Here is a 22,214-nt window from a genome sequence, read left to right as displayed (position 1 = left end):
CAACACAGTTCTGGGAAAAGAAACTTTTCAAAGCTGGGCCTGGAATTGGTACGCACACAATTTGGAAAGCGTACGCCGACTGTATCAGGGGCCTTAGTCTGAGACTTAGAGGACTCTGATATTGGCTGGTCCTTTTGTGTTATTCATATATTGGATTTTGTTCTTTTCGCTTCCCTTGTTTCAAGTTGCTGTAACGCTGCTGCGGAAGCAATTGCTGCACACTCTCCCTTCGCTGTGCCTATGGGTGGCTACGGGGGGCTCCTCCCTGTATGCATTGTGGAGCAGCTTTTGCTGCTATGCCTAAGACCTGCTTATTTTTTTTCCTTGTCAGCTGCCTGTTATATCAATCACGGAGCTGGAATCTATTTATAGGTTGGGACTCAGAGTACTGTGTCCTTAGTCACAAAGAGACACAGAGACGCAGAGGGGACTCCCGGCTAGTGCAAGCGGAACCAAAAGATATTTAATCAGCAATTAGAAACACCTGGGAAGGGGGCAAAGGAAATCCTACCCTGGTCCTGAGGTTCACCTCTCAACCTGAATCATGTAAGTACCTAATTTCCCACCTTTTATTGGGGGAATTGGCTTCCCCCCTCTCTTGCATCAGTCCTTTTATTTGGACTTGAAATTATGGGAGCACGTATTTTAGCCGAACTAAAGTGTGTGTGTGTGAAGTCTGTTTTCACATTTTTTGAGGAAGGCTGGCAAGTTTATTTGGGAAGGCGAGACAAATGTCATTTAATCATGAGGTGTTTTTCACCCCAAAGCAAACAAATGAAAGTTTGTGCTAGATAGTATTGTTTAGAGAATGCAAAGAGTTGTAAGACTGCTGCTGCAAGAAAGCCAGCGCACAACAGCCTAACTCTGTTTAAGGGCTTGTCAAGGTGAGAGTTCTTCTGTGCCCCTAGCACTGATATCAGGTCTGAATATAGGGAAAGTTCAGCAACACAGACATTTTTTTTTGCACCTCAAACTATTCGCGGGAAACTTTGGTACAAGTGTTCATTAATGCACCCATGTGGAAAAAAGGATATCATGGAATGCTTTTTGCCTTTGAGATTTCAGTGTGTGTGTTTAAAAAATGTTACCTAGTTAGTATAGAATGTCTCGACTGTGACCAAAGAAACACAGATGAGTTTGGGAAAACAGTTTAGTGATATCTGTGTCAGTCTGGTCAATGCGTTGTATTTATGATTAGTATTTAGAAGCATGCCTTGAGGCATTCCACAGACAAAAACACCCCTTTGCAGCTTGTCTCTAGTAATAGCAAAAATGTGGATTATCATAAACTGTAAAAAGTGCTAAGAAAATCAGTAATTAGTATTTGTTCTTCATGCAATTTTGGGTTTTATTTTGGGTATATTGAGTATATTGTTGTATAGTTCCAGTGCAGAAATTTGTCATTTTGGTCCTAAATAAAATTCTTTATTAATGCATCTTCTTAGTTGTTCCTTTTAATATCATATTCCCCACCTCATAAAGATTATACCATTTAGCTTCTCAGTCTTTTATTTTGTCTTACTTTAAAATGATCTCAAAAATTGACCTGGCAACTTTTTGTTGAGAGAATTGAGTTAATGTTTCGAATTTAGTTCCATGAAATGAATTACAGTTGTAAAATATATTTGAGAAAAATTATTTTCATTTACTTTAAGTGTAGAGATGGTTTGCATAAAATGTAATGAAATGATTGATAGTAGTTATTATTTGGTTAGATGAGGGGAATCTGTTTTGAAAGCGATCTTTTTGAGTGAATGTATACGACAAAGCTGTTTCCTTTTGCTGTACAAAAGCTACTATACAATTTGCAAAATTCTGTAGCTTACAAATGCATTTTATAGTTTGGTGTAAGAAAAAGCAAACATATTCCTGAAAAGTTTGTGACCAGCAGCATAAAACCCTCTGGTTGTTGGCACAATCAAATGGGGGTAAATGTATCTTCTGATTTAATGTAATGGAACACAAATTCAAAATGTATCCGATGACCATTTAATCTCAAGATGTATTTGGAAAAGAATCCCTCTAAAAACAAGCAAGACAGCAACTTCATAAAATACTTAATTTGCATTTGTTGTAACTTTTGTGCTTAGAAATCAAATGACTTTGCTCTCTGTAAATCTAGTTTAAGTTGGCTTTACATTAAGTCCATGCATTCCTTCCTTGTTTTCTGTATTTCATTCTTCAGTTGTGTGAGCAGAGACCAGATTTTCCATGAAAACTAATGTATTAGATCCCCTTGCAAATTAGTGGAGAAAGGAGTGGTTTTGCATTCTCAATAAATGCACAAATTATACCCCAGTACCCCTTTATGTGCACTTAGTCCCATTACAGTCAATATTTTTATGGACTAGTGTACATTTAGCAGGTTTAGAATTGTAACCCTAATCTCTTTCCCACAAAACATTCAAACTTCTATGATGCCTCTTTTCATCACATGCTTGCAAACATCCATTCTACTTCTCCTCCTCTTTCCTCTTCTTCTTCGACATGTTTGGCATATGTATGAAAAGTAGTTGGATTCCCCCTATTTGTATCTGTGTGTTCCATCTTGTTTAGCCAAAATATATATCCCCCCCCCCCCGCCGACCCAAACATCAGCTGCTGTTAGCAGAATATGGAATGCTCTTCTTTCCCATGTTTGGGTAGTTAGTTTATAGATAATGGGGGAACTCTGATATAGTAAGCGAAAGGTATGATGCTATTAATTTGTTCCTGCTTCTTTAACCGTTATACTTGCACCAGCAACACATCAGAATTTGTTTCTCAGATGAAGTTTTTAAGGGGCCCGTTTGGGATTTTTGAGGAAAGGCATACCATGCTCAGCCCTGTGTGACTTATCTACGCTTGCAAAGTTACAAGGGATGCTATGTTGTCTGACCATGTTACCACCTCCTTCTTTTATTTTATTTCATCACTTCATAAATGCTGTGTGCCAAGGAGGCTCTTGTACAGGTGTGTGGAATGCATCTGCCAGGAATATATGCCTGGGAGCCTCAGGTGATGGAACTGATGCTTGGAAAGTGAAAAGAAACAACTAGCTTTACTTAAATTATAAATCATTCACCTGATAAAATAAGTAAATAAGGCCTTACCAGCCCAGTTGTTGTTGGGTTTTTTAAAAAAGAGATTGTGCTTATTTAGCTTCCTTCTTTTATCTTTCCAGACTGACTTTTTATCATCTCTCAATTTCTACATTACATTATGCTCTCCATCTTTTTATCAACCCCTCCTTTTTCTTTTTCTGGAAAACACATTTCTTTCTGGCACAGAAAATAAACTCAGATTGCTGGTAGTTATGTTAATCTAATTCAATCCTCTGTGGGTTAGAAGTGAAATTCTAATAGTGGAGCTGTTGAGGTCTTTTTTGTTAATGGCTTGGGGATTACATTGAGTTAAAGGCTCATTTCCTAATCAAACAGAGAGGGAGAGAGTGACTCCGAATATTTATGAGTCTCCCAGCGCGAGTTAAACATTGAACTCCAAAAGCAGGATCTCACTGCAGTGGAAAGAGTTAAACCCCCTCAGGGCTGCTGTGGAAAAAAAAAATTGAAACCAGTTAAGCCATTAGCATTTTCAACTGCTGTACAACTTCAGTTCTGTAGAAGGGGGTGGGGACGGTGAGGGAGAATAATCATCTGGCAGTGTTAAAATGGATGATGCCGTGAGATATTTAAAACGAAGTCAGGGGAGGCTTCCAAACAGTTTCCCTGCAGATGGGCAAAATGTTCATGGTATGAACTATGAAAATCTGGCAGAAGCTACAAATAAACGATCATTTAAATGGTGAACACGTGAGAAGGAGGGTTGCTTCTCTGCTGGCTTTGAAATAGCTCTGCACTTCTTTTTCAAGGCACTCGTTTTGGTTATCATCTTTGACTTCTTGCCAACTCCCTTTTCTTAAGCAATTGAACAGCTAGCCATAAATTGTGCTACTTTTGTAAGATGCGCGTAATGTGTTACTTGAGGAGAATTTCACAACCACTTCAGCATGTGGTGGTTTGGTGATGAGTTGGCTTTCACAATATGGACTGTGCTTGGTGGACAGACAGCTGTATTCTACTGATCTTGCATGTTCATTGGACAAACCCTTCCTATCTATGATGCTGGGGTCTCTTGGGATCGGTAGTGGCTGGAATCTCCCAGATTGTATCATTCCAGAAGTGCCAGTGTGACCAGCTTATAGAGCTGAACCTATGGGTTGGAATTAGACTGGTTGTTCTGTGAATGGAAGAACTGCTTCTGTTTGTGGAAGTGTGTCAGATTCCCCCAGAGAGAGGTTCCTGCTCTGATATCTGGATGCTTCCACAGGTAGAAGGCTTGTTGTTGTTTAGTCCAGACCAGAGCACGCCAGGCACTCTTGTCTTCCACTGCCTCCCGCAGTTTGGTCAAACTCATGCTGGCAGCTTCGAGAACACTGTCCAACAATCTTGTCCTCTGTCATCCCCTTCTCCTTGTGCCCTCCATCTTTCCCAACATCAGAGTCTTTTCCAGGGAGTCTTCTCTTCTCATAAGGTGGCCAAAGTATTGGAGCCTCAGCTTCAGGATCTGTCCTTCCAGTGAGCACTCAGGGCTGATTTCCTTAAGAATGGATAGGTTTGATCTTCTTGCAGTCCATGGGACTCTCAAGAGTCTCCTCCAGCACCATAATTCAAAAGCATCAATTCTTCGGTGATCAGCTTTCTTTATGGTCCAGCTCTCACTTCCATACATCACTACTGGGAAAACCATAGAAGGCTATTTTCGCCAATTCCCTTTCCCTTCTGCAAACCCAAATGCTCCTCACACTATTCCTGAGGGTCCCCCAATACTCTGAAGCAGATTGAGGGGGAGCGTAGGGGGCTGCAAATCTGCAAACCTTTGGCCCTCCTATATGTAGACTCCAATTCCCATAATCCCTGAACAATGGCAATGCTGGCTTGGGCTGATGGCAGTTGAAGTCCCACAAGATCTGGAGTGCTGCGAGGTCTCCATCCTGCTCTAGCCCCCTTTCCTGAGGTCTCAGAGCCCCTGCACATGTCCTTCTTATTGAGCATTCATTGTGTTCATGATTCTACTGGGACAGTTATCTATGACCCTACTTCCAATACCGTTTGCAGCTACAGAAGTTTCAGGGTGGATGTAATGCTTAATTTCCAATCAGTGAATTTCCCATAACATCCTCCTGAAATCCTGTAACTTTTTATATCACAAATGTTCCAGGTATATATATATATATATATATGTGTGTGTGTGTGTGTGTGTGTGTGTGTATACACACACACACTAAATTTATATATTTAGGCGGTGACCATTTTAGGCGCATCCACTTGATGTGTGATCACTGGCACCTGATTCTGTTTGGACCTGGAAGAGGGCAGAAAGGGGGCGGAACAGGGTGCAATGGGGGCAGGGCATGCTTATGCATGTTCCAGTGACATGCGCGGGGCTGAGAACGGAGCCCCTGCGTGAAATGGTAACTATCTGTATATGTATTTTGTCCCACTCTTGCTGCACTGTAGCGCAAGAGTGCCCCCCCACCCCAAACAGCAATAAGACAATCACACCAAGAAAGCAATGTTGTGGGGACTTTGCCCCTGATGTGGTTCTACTCTTGATCACCACTTCCCCTATGCCGCCTCCTTCCAAAACAGATAGCAGGCGATCTGGATCAGAGACCACTGTTTTGGGGGAGGAGCCAGAATGTTAACACTCCCTTCTCCCTCTCACATACGGGCCATGTATTAGTGGGCAATGATAGAATTAAACATGGCTGGTAAGTCTCTTCACCGACGACTGTAACGGAAGCATGTCACTTCAGTTCTCAATCTGGATTGGGCTCCTTGTACCTGCCATGTGCTTCAAGAAGAGTCACTCACACAATGGCTAATTCCGTCACTGAAATGCAGAGGGAAGACGTCAATCAAATCAATGCATACCTCCTGTCACTGAATCTCAACATTACTAAGTGTTCACCAACAGATATTCTGAATTAATACCACCTTCCTAGTTTTCTTGCTATCCATGTGAGCAGCAGCCAGTCCCCCTTAGTAGATCTCCTTGGATTCTTCTCTCACTAATTTCCCTGGTACTACACAGCATACTCTTTTTCTCTTGTTACTACTACTCCTTTTTTTGCAAGTGCAGGGATTTATTTTGGTGTTTGGTTGTAAAATTTCCTCCAGTACTGTCTAGCAAAGCATGCTTTCCCCCATTCTGCGGCAGTGTATAAACCCAAATTGTGAAAAATATACCATAAAGGTGCACTCAAATGATCTGCTGCTGGTGTTTATCTTGAGAAACACTCAAGCTGAAAAGTTTCTTTTTTAAAAAATAATCTGATATTTCCCTTCTTGAGAATTGAAGAAAGTAATATTTCCTGTTTTGAAATCTTACAGATCCTTTCAAATGGGTCCATGCTCTCATTTACTGAAAGATTATCCCTGAAATTGTTGTGTGTGTGTAGATATCTAACTGGAGTATAAGCACTTACGGTTTTTTTTTTTAGTAGTGCATCACATGGAGCCCTACTATTAAATCTATTACAAGTATGAATTTCTACACTTATAGCACAATCCTATGTTTACTTAAAAGGGAGTTCCAATGAATTCAAGGGAGTTTACTCTCAGGCCAGTGTGTATAGGACTGCAAAGTAAGATATACTGTGCAGCAAAGCAACTCAGGATGATTGATAGGAGTGCCATTGGTCGTCCAGGTGTTGCAGGATTCCAGCTCCCATCAACCCCTGACAAGTGTGGACAATTGTCAGGGATTACAGTGGTACCTCGGGTTAAGTACTTAATTCGTTCCGGAGGTCCATTCTTAACCTGAAACTGTTCTTAACCTGAAGCACCACTTTAGCTAATGGGGCCTCCTGCTGCCGCCGCACCGCCGGAGCACGATTTCTGTTCTTATCCTGAAATAAAGTTCTTAACCTGAAGCACTATTTCTGGGTTAGTGGAGTCTGTAATCTGAAGCGTTTGTAACCTGAAGCGTATGTAACCCGAGGTACCACTGTATTAGAGTTGCAGACTAGAAACACCTGAAAGTCCACAGGTTTCCCACTCCTGTACTTTTAGGTCCAGTCCAAACACTAAGGCAAGTTGAATGTGCTAACCTTGGGCATATTTGCCTGTTGGCCGTGTTTGCCAAACCTGTCCTAATGAGATTTCTGTAGTAGCAGCTGGAACTTCAAATTATGCCCAACTTGCATCTCCTACTCCTTCCTGCCTTCCCCCTTGTGATGTACGCCAAAATGTGTTGTGATATTGCATGTTGTGTTACACTGTCCCCACAAGTGGCAGTCAGTGAAGTGGAGTAAGGGTTGGGGAATCTTATCTTTCATTACACAGGGACAGCCCATCTCACAATTCCCTTTGCGAAGCTGTTGTCTGCAGCGACTGTAATGGACAAAAGATGGAATTGCCATTTGGAAGCGACTCCTGTCAGTTCTGTTGAAGCTCCCTGGAAGAGTCACAAAAAAAGCAAAATGACGTTCGGGCAGAGGGGGCTGGGGATGAATTTTCACTTGGAAAGACCAACGGACCCGGGGAAAAGAGCTTCCTCTTGGTCTCAATGTCACTTTCCTGTGTTGTCAGCAGAATTCTGGTATCCCTTGAGCAACTTTATAGTCCAATGGCTTTTCCAGTAGTTTCAAGAAGCAAAAACACTTCCCTCAACTCTACTGAGCTTCCCAGGGTGCCTTTCCATTTGTTAGAGTTTCTGCTCTGAGCCAGAGAGAGAGATAGGGAGAGAGAGATGGAGCTGTAACGAAAATTCTACAATTTATATATTTTTCTTCACAAGGCATGTATTTTCTTCATTACTATGGACTAGATTGCCAAGGTGTGAAAGAGGAAGCCTGCAGTCACTTTCCTATAAATCCGCTCCACTTCCCAGTGAGGAGGAGTTGTGGTGGACCGTGTGGCCACCCACTCCCCACCGGGGGCGGGGGACTTTGTCCCCCGTTGCCTGGGGGATCCCAGCCACGTCAGAGCCCAGCCAGCCAATCCGCTGGCTTGGGGGGGGGGGCATGGCTGGGGCCGTTTAAACTGAGGAGCGAGCCAGAGGACATTGTCCGAGGGGCCTGGTAGGAATTTTTCCACTTGGCAAATTGGCACTGGGCACTCGGCTTTTGCCTACCTCGTAGCAATCGTCACAACTTTGTTAGGGTTGCGGTTAGGCATTGTTTGACCTTGTGTGGGGGAGGTGAGGTGTGGCCATTACCTGCCCCTCCATGCTTAAGGGTATTCCGTTAAAGGAATCTGGGGGTGTTGATCTAGTCTGAAGCCCGGCTGGGTGCTAGGGCTTTGACACGACCCCGACAGGAACACCAGGGGGAGCTTGAGTTGGTTCGCTTTGACAGGGCTCCCCCTACCGGTGGCTTACTCTTACTGGACTTCCTGCACAATGGGCAGGAGTCAGATATAGTCAGGTCCAATCATTGCCTAAGCCAATACCGCTCACATTCTGTAATTTCAATAAAGTTGTGGCCAAAATTTGTCCAATAACATAAACCTAATATCTGTGTCCTTGTGTTAGTTATTTCCAATGAGGGGGTGGCTGAGGGGTCTCGATACGCAAGCCTAATGTTTCCATAAGGCTTCACACTCCAAGAAAGTTGTAGCCACAGTACGTTTGTAATTTGAAGTTATCACACCCACTGCCTGCTTGAAATTTTGTTACAGCATATGAAAGTTACTTTGAAAGATCTCTGTTATTTCTCTTCTCGTCTCCTTGTTTCCTCGCTTTCTCCTGCACAAAGTTTTTAGTTTCTTCCCACTCCTGTCTGTTCATCTTCCAGATACTTTGGACTACAACTCCATCATCCCTAGACAGCATTGCTGCGCTTACTGGGGTTGAGGGGAGTCATAATCAAAAACATCTCGAGGGCACCAGGTTGGTGAAGACTGCTCTGTACTTCCAGCTTTTCCCTGTGCCTAGTTTTCTATCTCTGTCATGTTTGAGTTAAACGTCTTTCTTCCATGTGGTGATTTTTGCAGTTATTGTATATTGTAAGTTTGGAAGGGACACAGGTGGCGCTGTGGGTTAAAGCCTCAGCACCTAGGACTTGCCGATCGAGGGGTGCGCTCCTGTCGTTCGGTCCCAGCGCCTGCCAACCTAGCAGTTCGAAAGCACCTTCGGGTGCAAGTAGATAAATAGGGACCGCTTACTAGCGGGAAGGTAAACGGTGTTCTGTGTGTGGCTCTGGCTCGCCAGAGCAGCTTTGTCATGCTGGCCACGTGACCCGGAAGTGTCTCCGGACAGCGCTGGCCCCCGGCCTCTAGAGTGAGATGGGCGCACAACCCTAGAGTCTGGCAAGACTGGCCCGTACGGGCAGGGGTACCTTTACCTTTACCTTTACCTTAAGTTTGGAAATCAGAGCTGTTTCATTATTTATTTGTTGCGTTGCTTTCCCACATTTTATCCAAGGAGCTCAAGATGTTGTACATGATACTCCCTCTTCCCATTTTATCCTCACAACAAGAGGCAGTGACTGGCCCAAGGTGGCCTCTTGTTGTGAGGATAAAATGGGAAGAGGGAGTATCATGTACAAAGTGGGGATTTGAACCCTGATCTCCCAAGTCTTAGTTGGACACCTAACCACCACACTGCACTGGAGGGACCACATGCAAGAAGAGTTAGACAGGTAACCATGCACAGGATTGCAGTCATGCCCCATAAACCTAATTACGAGATTTTATTTGTAGTTTGTTTTGGATGTCTCTTGTTTTTAAGCAATGTGTTCAAAAAGCAAGATATATAAAATTCAGATGGCATAACTCTGAATTTTGCTTGTTGGAATGGCAGTTCACAATTGTTGAGAATTGCCCCCCAAATGTGTTCACACTCACCTATAGGATACTTGGTTAAGAATCTGAAGTGAAAAGCAAATTGCCACTCCTTTGAAGCCTGTCCATTGCTCAGAAACCAAGTTAGTGCACAGCATTCTCCATTGGCTCAGAGACTACAACCATGCATTTACCAAACAAAGGCGTCCATGATGCTATAACTGAATCAATTTCAGATTCACCCTTCTGAATGAAGGAGAAACAAAACACCTGCAGGTGAATGGACAGGAAGATAAAAATGTTCTCCAATTCTGCTGCTGAAACTTACTGATGTAAAAGTATCTGGCCTTTTACTATTCTTTTTAGTCTTATCATGTGCCATCTTGAGATGGTTTTAAAATTAAGCTTGTGTGTTCCTAATAGGGTTGCCACCTTTGGTTGGGCAAAATAAGGGACAGGTTGAGGTGGGGATTGGTGGGCACACACACTCTCATGGCATCAAATCCTCCCCCCTTTGTGGAGGGGGAAGGGTTCCCTGCATTCGGCCTCCCACCACCCTCAACACCCTATCTCCGTTCCTACCCTTGACTCATGTAGATGGGCAGGAGCCAGGGGTAAACGGCTGGTGCTCATGGGTGATGTGAGCCTCAGCTCCAGCCTCTCACACATGCTGGCATCAGAAGAGATTCAAGTGTGGAGGAGAGTGGCAGAGGGAGCCAAGTGGTGGTGGTCCTGCACCATGCTAGACTGGCAGGCGATAGCTGAGGTAGAACACTAGTGAGAGGGAAGGAAGGAGAAAGCAAGGGAGGGAGAGGAGGTTGCTCCTTCTCCTTTCTCTCTATTGTTGCTCAGGCTGGACTCATCAGCCGCACCAACAGCAATGCAAGACCATTTTGGGCTGGCCAAGCTCGAATACCGGGGGAAAGGCACCCTGTTTGAAGTCCAAACAGGACAGGGGACACTTTTGTCCCAAAACAGGGCAATCCTGTTTTTCTAGGGACAAGTGGGGACCCTGGTTCCTGAGCTTAATGACTTTAAGATCTGTAACTGAGTGGATAGGAAGTTGAATTGACTGTATGTCCCCCAGAAAGATTCTTGACTCATGCCTCTGAAGATGTAGGCTCTGTATCTTTCTAAAATAAATACATGTGTTTGATCTTCTGAGTGAGGAATAAGGAGAACTTCTGTGTGAGCTACCACCAGAATTGCCAATGCTTATCAGAATAAGCCTTACCATTCCTGTTTCTTCCTGTACACCAGACAGTAATTCTCATGCCTTCATAGGATAAAGACCTTTCTGTGGTCAAGCATGGGATAAGGAAGGCTCAATCGTATGGCTCTTCATCACAGAGATAAGCAGATATCTCAGGAGACTGATCTTAATGTTACAGCTAGTAAGTTCATTCAGAGAGCAACAATTAGAAAAAATATAATCAATGTGAAAGAAGTCTAAAAATGTGTGTAAGTGCAGGATTGTTTTGCAATATTGCATCATGACCATAAGGATCGGGTTGGCCAAAGTGAGAACAGGATGCTAGACTAAATGGACTTTTGGATTCATCCAGAAGGGCTCTTCCTATATGCTGCTATGTTCCTAAGTGTACAAAGCTACTGAAATTTGGAAGGGCGTGTGTGAAGTGTGACCTGAAGTCTTTAGAGCTTTATAGAAGAAATTCAGCCATAGTATCTACAAGGGAAGACAGCCAAAGGAGGCTGCGGAGCACTGATATAATGGATAGCAATACTTTTATTGAAGGAAGGTCTATGCTGTTTTATAGCGCTTTTACTAAGTGCTCATAACATCACATATATGTTTATTTGAATAATCACCACAGTTGTTCTGTGAGTAGCAACTTTTTATTTTTTAGAAAAGCAAGGCTTTTAGACTTAGGTGCACTTCCACATGACCATTTAGTGTGGACAGGGTGCTGCTCAATGTGATGATGTCCTCATAAAAACTCTGCTTTATATTATTTCCCTATTTAGTGAATTTTTAAAAAAAGCAAATCTATCCCTTCCTCACACTGCAGAAATGCTAAATCCAGATTTAATTGGGGGTGGGAAATATGGGACGGCATTTTGATGTGGATGCTGCAATTCACGTGTGATGCCTGAGGAGCACCAAGTCCACAATAAATCACTAAGCAAAAACGCCCTGCGACAATGCTGCAAATCTACCCTATTGTTTCAATTCAGTTTTCAGACAGAGCAAAACACTGACCTTCCTGCATATGCCAGGGATCAGAGCATTCTGGGCCAGGATGCAGCCTAGTGGTTCCACGGCAGAGCTTGGTGGCATTTGGGAGAGCTTGCCAAACTAGTCATGAAACCATTACAGTGGACATTCGCTCTGGATTGTTCCGAAAATAGTAATGGTTTAGACCACACGTATTAAAGAACTGCAATACTTTCAAAGCCCTTAATGTTATTGTGCAGAGGAGGTCTAAACTAAATTATAAGACTGCTAGTTTTCTTGACATTGTCCAGTTTTGGTCTGGGGCAAATTGATCAAATGGGAGATCAAGGCTTCATGAGCTTTGCCGCACGATCTCTCTCTCTCCCCCTTTCCTCCTCTCTTTTGCATCAGACATGCACAGTTGTTATTTCTTACTTGCAGTATGCAGTTCACCATGTTATGCTTCTGTTGCAGCAATGTTGCATTTCTTAGCACCCAGGTGACAATTTTTCGCAACCAATAATTTGCAAAGTTCTCCCCACCTTGCCCTATTATGAAGCCACAACTGTTGAGATTGTTTTGTTGAATGTGGCTGCATGGACCCTTGTCAGATAGTGCCTTGATGACAGCAGAAAAGATTTAACTCAATGTCCCACACATGTCTGCAGCATTTTGTGACATTGTCACCATCATTTGACAGCTCCCTGCTCCCTTGTAAGCACACTGTAGCCTTCTTTTAATTGACAAATAAAAGTAGGAAACAAGTCTCCCTGATTTCTATGACTGCCCAGAAAAAATAGAAAACCAACTCATCTCACATGTGGTCTTGCCCTTGATTCCTTTATCCAGTTCTGGAGCTCATATCTGGCAGTGTTTTTAAATGTTTACTTTAAACAAGAAAGTTACCCAGCAACATGACTTGCTCCACTCACAAGGCAAAGTTGCCTCCCCTGCAGCAAGTTCTCTGCCTCTTCCCCTCCATATCCCAGTATGGGTCAGAGAGAGCACTACTAGGATTACTTTAAATAAATAGTAAACATGTTTATGTTGTCTGTAAGTGATCAAACCCCTCCCAAGGCATCATACAATTAAAATACAACGCAGCACAACAATAACACCATTAAAAATAAACTATAAACGTTCTGCTTAAAAAATACTGAAATGCAACTGTATCAAAAGGCATCAGAAGAGCACATCTCAAGGATAAAACACATAAAATTGCATGTCTTCAGAGGTTTCCTAAACACCTGAAGCGATGAGACCTTGTTGAGTTGTTTGGTTGTCCAAAAGGAAGACCAGTTGTGGCCAGACATCCTTTGCAGGATTATGTGCAGAAGACATCCTGTGAATTCTAGATAGAAGAAATGCTATTCAGCAGGAGTCATGATGGGGATAGAAGCTGAGCTATGTGGCGGAGATGTATTTCTAGAGAATGTGGTTCAGGTTGATATTGTGTGTGTGTGTGTGTATGTGTGTGCATTTTGCACTGAAACAATAGGCACTGACCTATGCAAACACATGGCAAATTATAGCCTCCCCATAAACAAATTAGCATGCTTTAAAAGGTGAAAAGCTCTATAAAATTGTCTCCCCTATTGTTTATGGTGTGCGTGTGGATGCACTGCATTACGGAGGCATGCAAATTCCCCGATCCTTCCCCCACTTCCTGAAATGGACTCGGTGCTCTGTCCATTTTGCCATTGTTCCTGCCAGCCTGGTCCCAGCAGGGGTTCCCTAATTAGCAATCTCTTCATTTCCAATCAAAGCACAAAGCAGCCCCAAAAGCCTCTCTTTATGAGGGAGCTGAGCAGTGGCTGGGGACGCAGAGTGGGATAATTGCCTTCGCCACTGGCAGCAGTAAGCAGCCTGGCTAATTCATTATTGTAATAACTTTGCTTGTCCTTGGGGAGTGGGGCGGGCAGGGGGAGGGGCGGGCAGAGTGGGAGAAGTGAGCCAACCGGTGCTAGCTAAGGACATGGGGGAAAGTGGGAGCCCAGCCAGGGTTCAGGTGAGATGGGAATAATTAGCTGGGAATGGGAGACCATTCCAGGTGAGCTTTTGTTAACTTCCATTGTGAAACCCAACAGCAGCAGCGGCGACTGAGATCCAGAGGTTTAATATTAACAGGTTCCCACTCCGACCTGTCAGGGCGCGTAATAATAGCCGTTGCCCCAGCATGAGCAGGATAATGAAGTTGAAGCTATGGCGAGAGAGCATTAAAATACATTGGGGCTGTGCTCAGATGCTCAGGCACTTTGCCAGAATTTATAAAATGCTGATTTGCTGCCATCGCTGGGCATCTCTGCTTCTGGCAGAGAGAAAGCCATAACTCAGTGGTAGAGCCATCAGTGTGGACAACGCATGGACCTGACTTTTGATAAGGCAGCTCCCTAGGAGTGGGAAGAAGTGTTATTCCGTTGCAGGAAACTGTATCCCGGGCTTCCTAATGTTGATTATTTTGGCACCTGAGATAGAAAATACCACAAGTGCCTCACCCTGGGAGTTAAAACGCAACAGCAATAAAGGAAAGAACTCTCGTGAAATCCAAAACCAGCTGCCTAAAATGGCTTCCCCACTCTGCCTTGTGGTCGGATGGGCCCTGCGGGTCTCTGCTTCTTCTTTCTGCGACATGTTTCTCCAAGTACAACCATAGTCACTTGGGGTATCAGAGCTCAGATGAGGAGAAAAGCACTCTGGTAAATAAGCTGCAGGGGAATATATATTTTTTTGCATTACTCACCCTCAAGGAGTAACTCCAGGAAAACTAGTTGGAGATGACAAATGAGTGGTAAGGACAATTATTAGGTGAGCGGGTATTTAATTCATGCTGTATGGAACCTTCACATCCTGTTCTCTGAAGGCTGCAAGAGCAAAATGGGCTAGAAGGAAATATTTAAACCACAGAGCCTAGGACTTGCCGATCAGAAGGTCGGAGGTTCGAATCCCCGCAACAGGGTGAGCTCCCATTGCTCGGTCCCTGCTCCTGCCAACCTAGCAGTTCTAAAGCACATCAAAGTGCAAGTAGATAAATAGGTACCACTCCGGCGGGAAGGTGAACGGCGTTTCTGTGCACTGCTCTGGTTCGCCAGAAGTGGCTTAGTCATGCTGGCCACATGACCCGGAAGCTGTACACCAGCTTCCTCCGCCAATAAAGCGAGATGAGCGTTGCAACCCCAGAGTCGGTCACGACTGGACCTAATGGTCAGGGGTCCCTTTACCTTTACCATTACCCCTATCTACTCTTTAGTGTCCTTCCTGTCACTCATGTGCTCTTTATGTTTTGATGATTAGAATCAAATCCCATCTCCCAAATTCTACACGATTGGGATAGTGTCATGTTTAAATCCATGGAACTGCCACCATCATGTCTACTTTGGCGTTGAATTGCACAGCGATGCTGTAGTTAGCTATAGTTTACCACTGGCCAGGTCTCCAGCTAATTTAATATTTCCTAAGGTTGGAATCAATGTGTGGAAAAGATCTGGTGAGGATGTCAGGCACCTGAGATGGTGAAACCAACTAAGAGCAGGATCAGGTGATTTGGAGGGTGCTTTCTGCCACCACTCCATGCCTTTGGAAGACTAGACCGGAAGAGACTAAAAAATATTCCTTTCAGTTCAGGGTAAAACGTCTCCTTTGGCAAACACAAATTTAAGTGCAAATGTTGTCTCTTTCTCCCCTGGGACTTATATGCCTCGTGCTCAACATAGTTGATTGACTCAACCTGTCTGACCTTTTTGGTAGACTTTTCTCAATTTGAGCTGTAGGATGGGCATACTGTTTATTTTATTTCTTTAACAAAATTTATATGCCACTTTATTGTAGAGAAACTTCTAAGCAGTTTGCAAGAAATGTGAACATGATCAATAAAAACAGTTGAAAACAAGCAATGAAACACATTTGAAAAGAACCAAAAAAGAGATTCAACAACAACAACAACAACAACGTGTCTGGACATACTTGCCAAAAAGAATACAGTGAAGGTGCTTGCTTAATTAGGGCTGCCATACATCCAGGATTTCCTGGACATTACAGGGAATCTTTGATTTTTTGGTGTTTTTGTAAAAAACACAAAAAACCACAACTCAACAATTTTGAGGGTTCCATTTTTAAAAAGCTGAACAATTTTGGGGTCTTCCTAAAATAAGTTCAACAACTTTTGAATGTCCTGGTTTTTACTTTTTGAAATATGGCAACATTAGCTTAATGTCAGTAGTCAGGGAGTTCCAAAGTGTAGGTGCTGCCACACTAAAACAATGATTTCCTACAAGTGTGGAATGAGTATTGTGTGGCCAGTGTTCAAGAACTGACCTGGAGAGCTTGAGGCCTGCTGGGTATTTCAAAGTCTCTTCTGATGAATAAACTAGGTATGTGAAGTGCATGATGGGAAACATTAGGATAGAGATCGGTGCTGCCTCCTGGCAGTCATCATGACTAGGGATGCAGGATAAATTCAATTACTTTCACATTTAAAGGTGAATCTACAAAATTCACAGATTCCAAAACAATACACAAACTGAATCATGGCCATCCTTTTGAAATTCACACATCTCCAGATTTTGCATTGCAGTTTTCCAGTCCAGTAATGTACAAAGATGCATTTATTTGTAGAAATAGATACCACATTATATGCATATAGTAGGCTAAACTGTGAACTTAAATGCATATATATTCGTGAAAATAACATACAAAAATACATTTAGGAAAATTGCTCAGGGAAAATTGCATGCATTTTTTTAATTAGGAAAAATTACAGTGGTACCTTGTGTTACATACTTAATCCCTTCCGGAGGTCCATTTGTAACCAGAAACCGCTCGTAACATGAGGTGCGCTTTCACTAATGGGGCCTCCTCCTGCTGCTGCGCCGCCGGAGCGCGACTTCCACTTGCATCTTGGAGCAAAGTTTGCAACAAGGGGCATCTACTTCCGGGTTAGCCGACTGCGTAACCCGAAACATTCGTAAGGGGGGCGGTACGTAACACGAGGTACCACTGTAACTAAAATGAAGACAATTTTTCATGAAGATGTATTTTTCAAAAATTGCAAATTACTGCAGAAACACAGAGAACTGAATTTAAGATTGAAAAAATGAGAAAGTGAGAGAACAGAAATTGACAGATCCATTCATCCCTAGTCATGGCTAGAACTCCTGAAAAGAAGAAGAAGAAGAAGAGGAGGAGGAGTTTGGACTTGATACCTTGCCTTTCACTCTCCTTAAGGAGTCTCAAAGCGGCTAACAATCTCCTTTCCCTTCCTCCCCCACAACAAACACTCTGTGAGGTGAGTGAGGCTGAGAGACTTCAAAGAAGTGTGACTGGCCCAAGGTCACCCAGCAGCTTCATGCGGAGGAGCGGGGAATCGAACCCAGTTCCCCAGATTACGAGTCCACCGCTCTTAACCACTACACCATGCTGGCTCTCATGGGCAGACAGCTAGGACCTCAAGCTGCTTTCCCCTCCTTTCATTTTAGAGCATAAACTGTTGCGCTAGTAGCAATTGCTTGTGAAAAGGTAAGAAATCGTAGCAATGGACAGGAGAGGGAATATTAATGATTCAATTTCCAGCTGGGTTCCACTCCAAGGCCTCGCGGGAAGACGAGCATTTTTAATCATAACAAACCAGAATGAGGAGTCATTTACGATGAAGCAGCTTTGTGTGTAGGGCTGTGGAGTGTGACGCATCTCGTACCTCTGCAGCTGCAGGGAAACTGTGTTCTAAGGTGAAATGGCGTAGAATCTAGAATCCGCCGTGTTTCTGAAATGCACCGTGTTCTAGCCAATGGTTGGTCCATCTAGCTCAGTATTGTCCACACTTATTGGCCGTGGCTCTCCAGGGCTTCAGGCATGGTTCTCCCTCAGCCCTACCTGGAAATGGCCCTGTTTGAAACCCTGGAGAACCACTGCTGGTCATTGTAAGCCAGGGATGGGTCTGATTCCTGGATTCCCCTCATTCTGCCATGGACCACTTTGAGAGGTGGGCAAAGTCACTTACCTGTTAATCACCAGGTGACAGCCAAGACTAGTCATGCTCAGAGTAGATCCATTGAAATAAATGAACATGACTTACTTAGTTCCAGTAATATCAATGGGTCCTTGCTGAGTAGAACTTAGAGAGAACCCTTGATGTCACCATGATGTTAGGTGACTTGACTTCAAAGGAAAGAATGGGAAAAACATCCCTTTGCACCTCTGCACCTTGAATTCAAGTTGGAGCTGCGAAGGAAGAATCAGGAGCACATTCTTCCTCTGAATAAAAAAAGCGAGTGCTTTTTGAATTTTGCACTTTTTTCTGTCCGTGTACAGGAAATTAGGTCTGTGGGGTGAAGATTCCTCACTGGTGGTGTTGGAAGCATACCAATGGTTTGACTCAATATACAAGGCGGTTCACTATATTCGTAAGAATAATTTATTCAGGGCACGGAAAGAACTTTAGACCATGGGTAGACAAACTAAGGCCTGGGGGCCGGATCCGGCCCAATCGCCTTCTCAATCTGGCCCGTGGATGGACCGGGAATCAGTGTCTTTACATGAGTAGAATGTGTCCTTTTATTTAAAAGGCATCTCTGGGTTATTTGTGGGGCATAGGAATTTGATCATTCCCCCCCAAATCTAGTCAGGCTCCCCCACTGTCAAAAATGACAGTCTTGCAATATTTACTGCAGTGACGCAGCCTGGTAGTCAATGTCCGTCCAGTAGCGTTAGAATCTTCACTTCTCTCTTCCATCCTGTGAGTTCTCCATAGTCTCCATTGATTTTTTTTATCAACCCCTTGTTCCTTTTTCAGTAGTTTCTGCATGAGCACAGACAGCTGAAGCTGGGCCAGGTAAAGAGACAGAAACGCTACTCCTTTTGTGCCACTGGTCTGTGGCTCTAAGGCCAGCTAAGAACTTGACAGTAGATTTATTCAGTAGGACACTTTCTTTGAACCACTTGGGCTCAGAGGCCTCCCCTCTACAGAAAGCTCTAATCAGGGAGCCTTGCCTGCTATCTTTTTGGTGACTGGGAAATACAGTGGTACCTCGGGTTAAGTACTTAATTCGTTCCGGAGGTCTGTTCTTAACCTGAAACTGTTCTTAACCTGAAGCACCACTTTAGCTAATGGGGCCTCCTGCCGCTGCTGTGCTGCCAGAGCACAATTTCTGTTCTCATCCTGAAGCAAAGTTCTTAACCTGAAGCAATATTTCTGGGTTAGCAGAGTCTGTAACCTGAAGCATATGTAACCTGAAGCGTATGTAACCCAAGGTACCACTGTACCTTTTTATACCTCCAGGCTTTTAATTTCTAAACAAAATCCTGCAGTTTTTATTCTGCAGCTGTTTTCTTATTATTGTTTCAGATTTTTAGTGTATGTTCCACTGCAGACGGCCCTGGGAACGTTTTGCATCGAAAGACTATAAATGCGTAAAAGCTAAGTGACTAGAACTAGGTTAATAGGCGACTAAGAAATCTAAATAATAATTAAATAGAATGAAATGAGATAGTCTTGTTAGAGGAAAACAAATGCCAGAGACTGTGGTAGGATAAAAGCTTTTATGCTTCCCCCCCCTTCCATGACCTTGATATTTGGAGTTTTAGCCATACCTTTTAAAATGTCAGTTATAGTCCAGGAATACAATTGCTCGTTGGTTTTCTAATGAGTATAAAAATTATGTGAACGCTGTATTTCCTTTAAGAGGAGCACAGAACTCATGCTCCACCCCAAGCCTCTTCAACTAGTCGGCTGCCTGATCAGTTGGGACATGTCAAGAAATAGCACTAAATATCAGGAATGTGGCACAGTGTCCCAGCAGTTTGGATGTTGTGGTGGATTATGTGGCAGCTGGTGCAGAGCCACGGGGTTTGTGTCACTTCATGGCAGCTCCACTGTGGTGTGTGTAGACTAAAGAGTCTAATAAGGAGTGTGGAAAGCAGACGAATGGCTACACTTTTACCGACACAACTTTCAGCAGGTGAGAGCTGATTTGAGGCTCTGAATGGGGTTTTTAGTATGCAGCTGATGGAGCGCATCAAATGGTGAAAGGGGAGTCAGAAGTAATGTATATGCCATGGTCAAATAGTCTGTCTTTGAACATTTAAAATCAAATCGCCACATGTTTTGTCTATGCATATATGTGTGTATGGTGACAGCAGCCACGAAATTAAAAGACGCCTGCTTCTTGGGAGAAGGGCAATGACAGGCCTAGACAGCATCTTGAGAAGTAGAGACGTCACCTTGCCAACAAAGGTCCGTATAGTTAAAGCCATGGTTTTCCCAGTAGTGATGTATGGAAGTGAGAGCTGGACCATAAAGAAGGCTGATCGCCGAAGAATTGATGCTTTTGAATTATGGTGCTGGAGGAGACTCTTGAGAGTCCCATGGACTGCAAGAAGATCAAACGCATCCATTCTTAAGGAAATCAGCCCTGAGTGCTCACTGGAAGGACAGATCGTGAAGCTGAGGGTCCAGTACTTTGGCCACCTCATGAGAAGAGAAGACTCCCTGGAGAAGACACTGATGCTGGGAAAGATGGAGGGCACAAGGAGAAGGGGGCGACAGAGGACGAGATGGTTGGATAGTGTTTTCGAGGTTACCAGCATGAGTTTGACCAAACTGCGGGAGGTAGTGGAGGACAGAGGTGCCTGGCGTGCTCTGGTCCATGGGGTCACAGAGTCGGACACGACTAAACGACTAAACAACAACAATATGTGTGTATAGTTCAATGTACAGGTTGTGAGAGCTGTTGTTTATGTAGCCAAAGTTGCATTGTCTCTGAACATGAGGGAGGTCTCAGCAGGCTGGGGGGGGGGGGATCCCAGCATTTGCAGATGTACAAAGAATATTTGGGGGGGCGGAACCCTAAGGGGCGGAAATCCCCCAAACAGGCCAGTGAGGACTGAACATGCTCAGCGGCCAAGGAATGCTTGCTGACTCTCTCTCTCTCTCTCTCTCTCTCTCTCTCTCTCTCTCTCTCTCTGTGTGTGTGTGTGTGTGTGTGTAAAACTGGGGAGGGAATGGATGGAATAGAATGGAATGGCTAGAATTCTGAGCAGAGCAGAAGTACTTCACACTGCAACATTTTGTGGCAGATTACACTTGAGGCGCTAAAATATCTTATAGGCTAAAATCATGAAGCCAAAAAGCCTTTGGTTCAAATTCCACCTCAACTATTAGCCTGTTGGATAACTTTGTGCAATCTAGTATCTGCCAGCCTCAATCTTGCCCCAAATCTTCAATTTTTGGAAGTGATAATTATACTGACTTACCACCTTACGGGTTCTTGAAAAGGTTAACGAGGTGATGGATATGAAGCACTTTGAACATTACAAAAGTGTTGCCTTGCATAAATACTTTGTGTTGCTGTTGTCATAAATAGCAGAAAAGAGTGGAGTTTTGTGTCGAAATGGATCTGGTTTGTTTGTTTTTTTTAAAAAATCTGCTGCCACTTTTAAATGGGAGTCAGTACACGTTGCGTAACAGATTGGTGTTCAATGTGTGAGTACGAAATACCTCTTGTTTCTCTTACAACTGTCTGGAAGACAATAAGTTGCCGATACCATGTGTGAGTTTGTGCTGTTATTCGCCTTGCTATGTAGGAGAGAATGCTGCTCCTCTGATTCTGTGCTCCTGCAGAATCTGCCTCTGATTTAAGGGCAGGTTTTATTCCCTAGCTGCCTCAGGGCTCCTCTTTTCTGATTGCATTAAAGTCTCTGTAATTCTCTCCTCATTAATGATTGGCATATTTTTACCTTTCACTAAAGGAGCTCGGAGGCGACTCCTCCTGGGAAACGGGGGGAGGGGGAGTTGCTTCCCAAATGAAACAATTTCATCTTGCTCTAGAAATGCATTAAAAAGGGTTTGTCAGGATCTTATCACTAGTTAGAGGAAGCTAATCAAATTACTTCTATTTATTAGCTGCAGCAGCCTTGTGTCATTCCATCAAATTGCAGGTACTGGGACAAGACGGATGGCTGTGCTCTGTCAACATCCCAGTTTTGTCCCTTCGGTGCCTCCTGCTGGGGAAATGAGGATTGGTGGTTTTAAAGCAGCGAGCTGACCCCCATCTCTCCCCTCCTACCCCCTCCCCACCCCCAGGTTCCTTTCTCATTGGCCATGGCTTGTTCCACTTCACCTCTGTAGGAACTTTGCACTTGACTGCTAAATTCATATTATAGCACTGCTATAATAGCAGACATTTACTGATTATAATTGCCATGTAGGAAACAGAATGTTCTTTTCCTTGCACTGTTAAACTCCTGCGAGCGAGCTGCACATTCATGGGAAATCTAGGTTC

At 43.7% G+C, this 22,214-nt stretch overlaps 1 protein-coding gene across 2 annotated transcripts in view; it reads left to right on the top strand.

Moving 5' to 3' along the window:
* Window positions 1–201: 201 nt before the first annotated feature.
* The window catches only part of ESRRB (estrogen related receptor beta), a 162,540-nt gene continuing 140,527 nt past the window's right edge, over window positions 202–22,214 (top strand). For both annotated transcript variants that reach the window (XM_028719087.2, XM_028719096.2), the window contains exon 1: window positions 202–546. In XM_028719087.2, coding sequence (XP_028574920.1) covers window positions 545–546 — 2 coding nt within the window. In that variant the 5' untranslated portion in view covers window positions 202–544. The remainder of the gene's footprint in view (window positions 547–22,214) is intronic.

This window comes from Podarcis muralis, chromosome 1, assembly GCF_964188315.1.
Source record: "Podarcis muralis chromosome 1, rPodMur119.hap1.1, whole genome shotgun sequence".
NCBI lineage: Eukaryota > Metazoa > Chordata > Lepidosauria > Squamata > Lacertidae > Podarcis > Podarcis muralis.
This window is presented reverse-complemented; position numbering and strand designations above follow the sequence as displayed.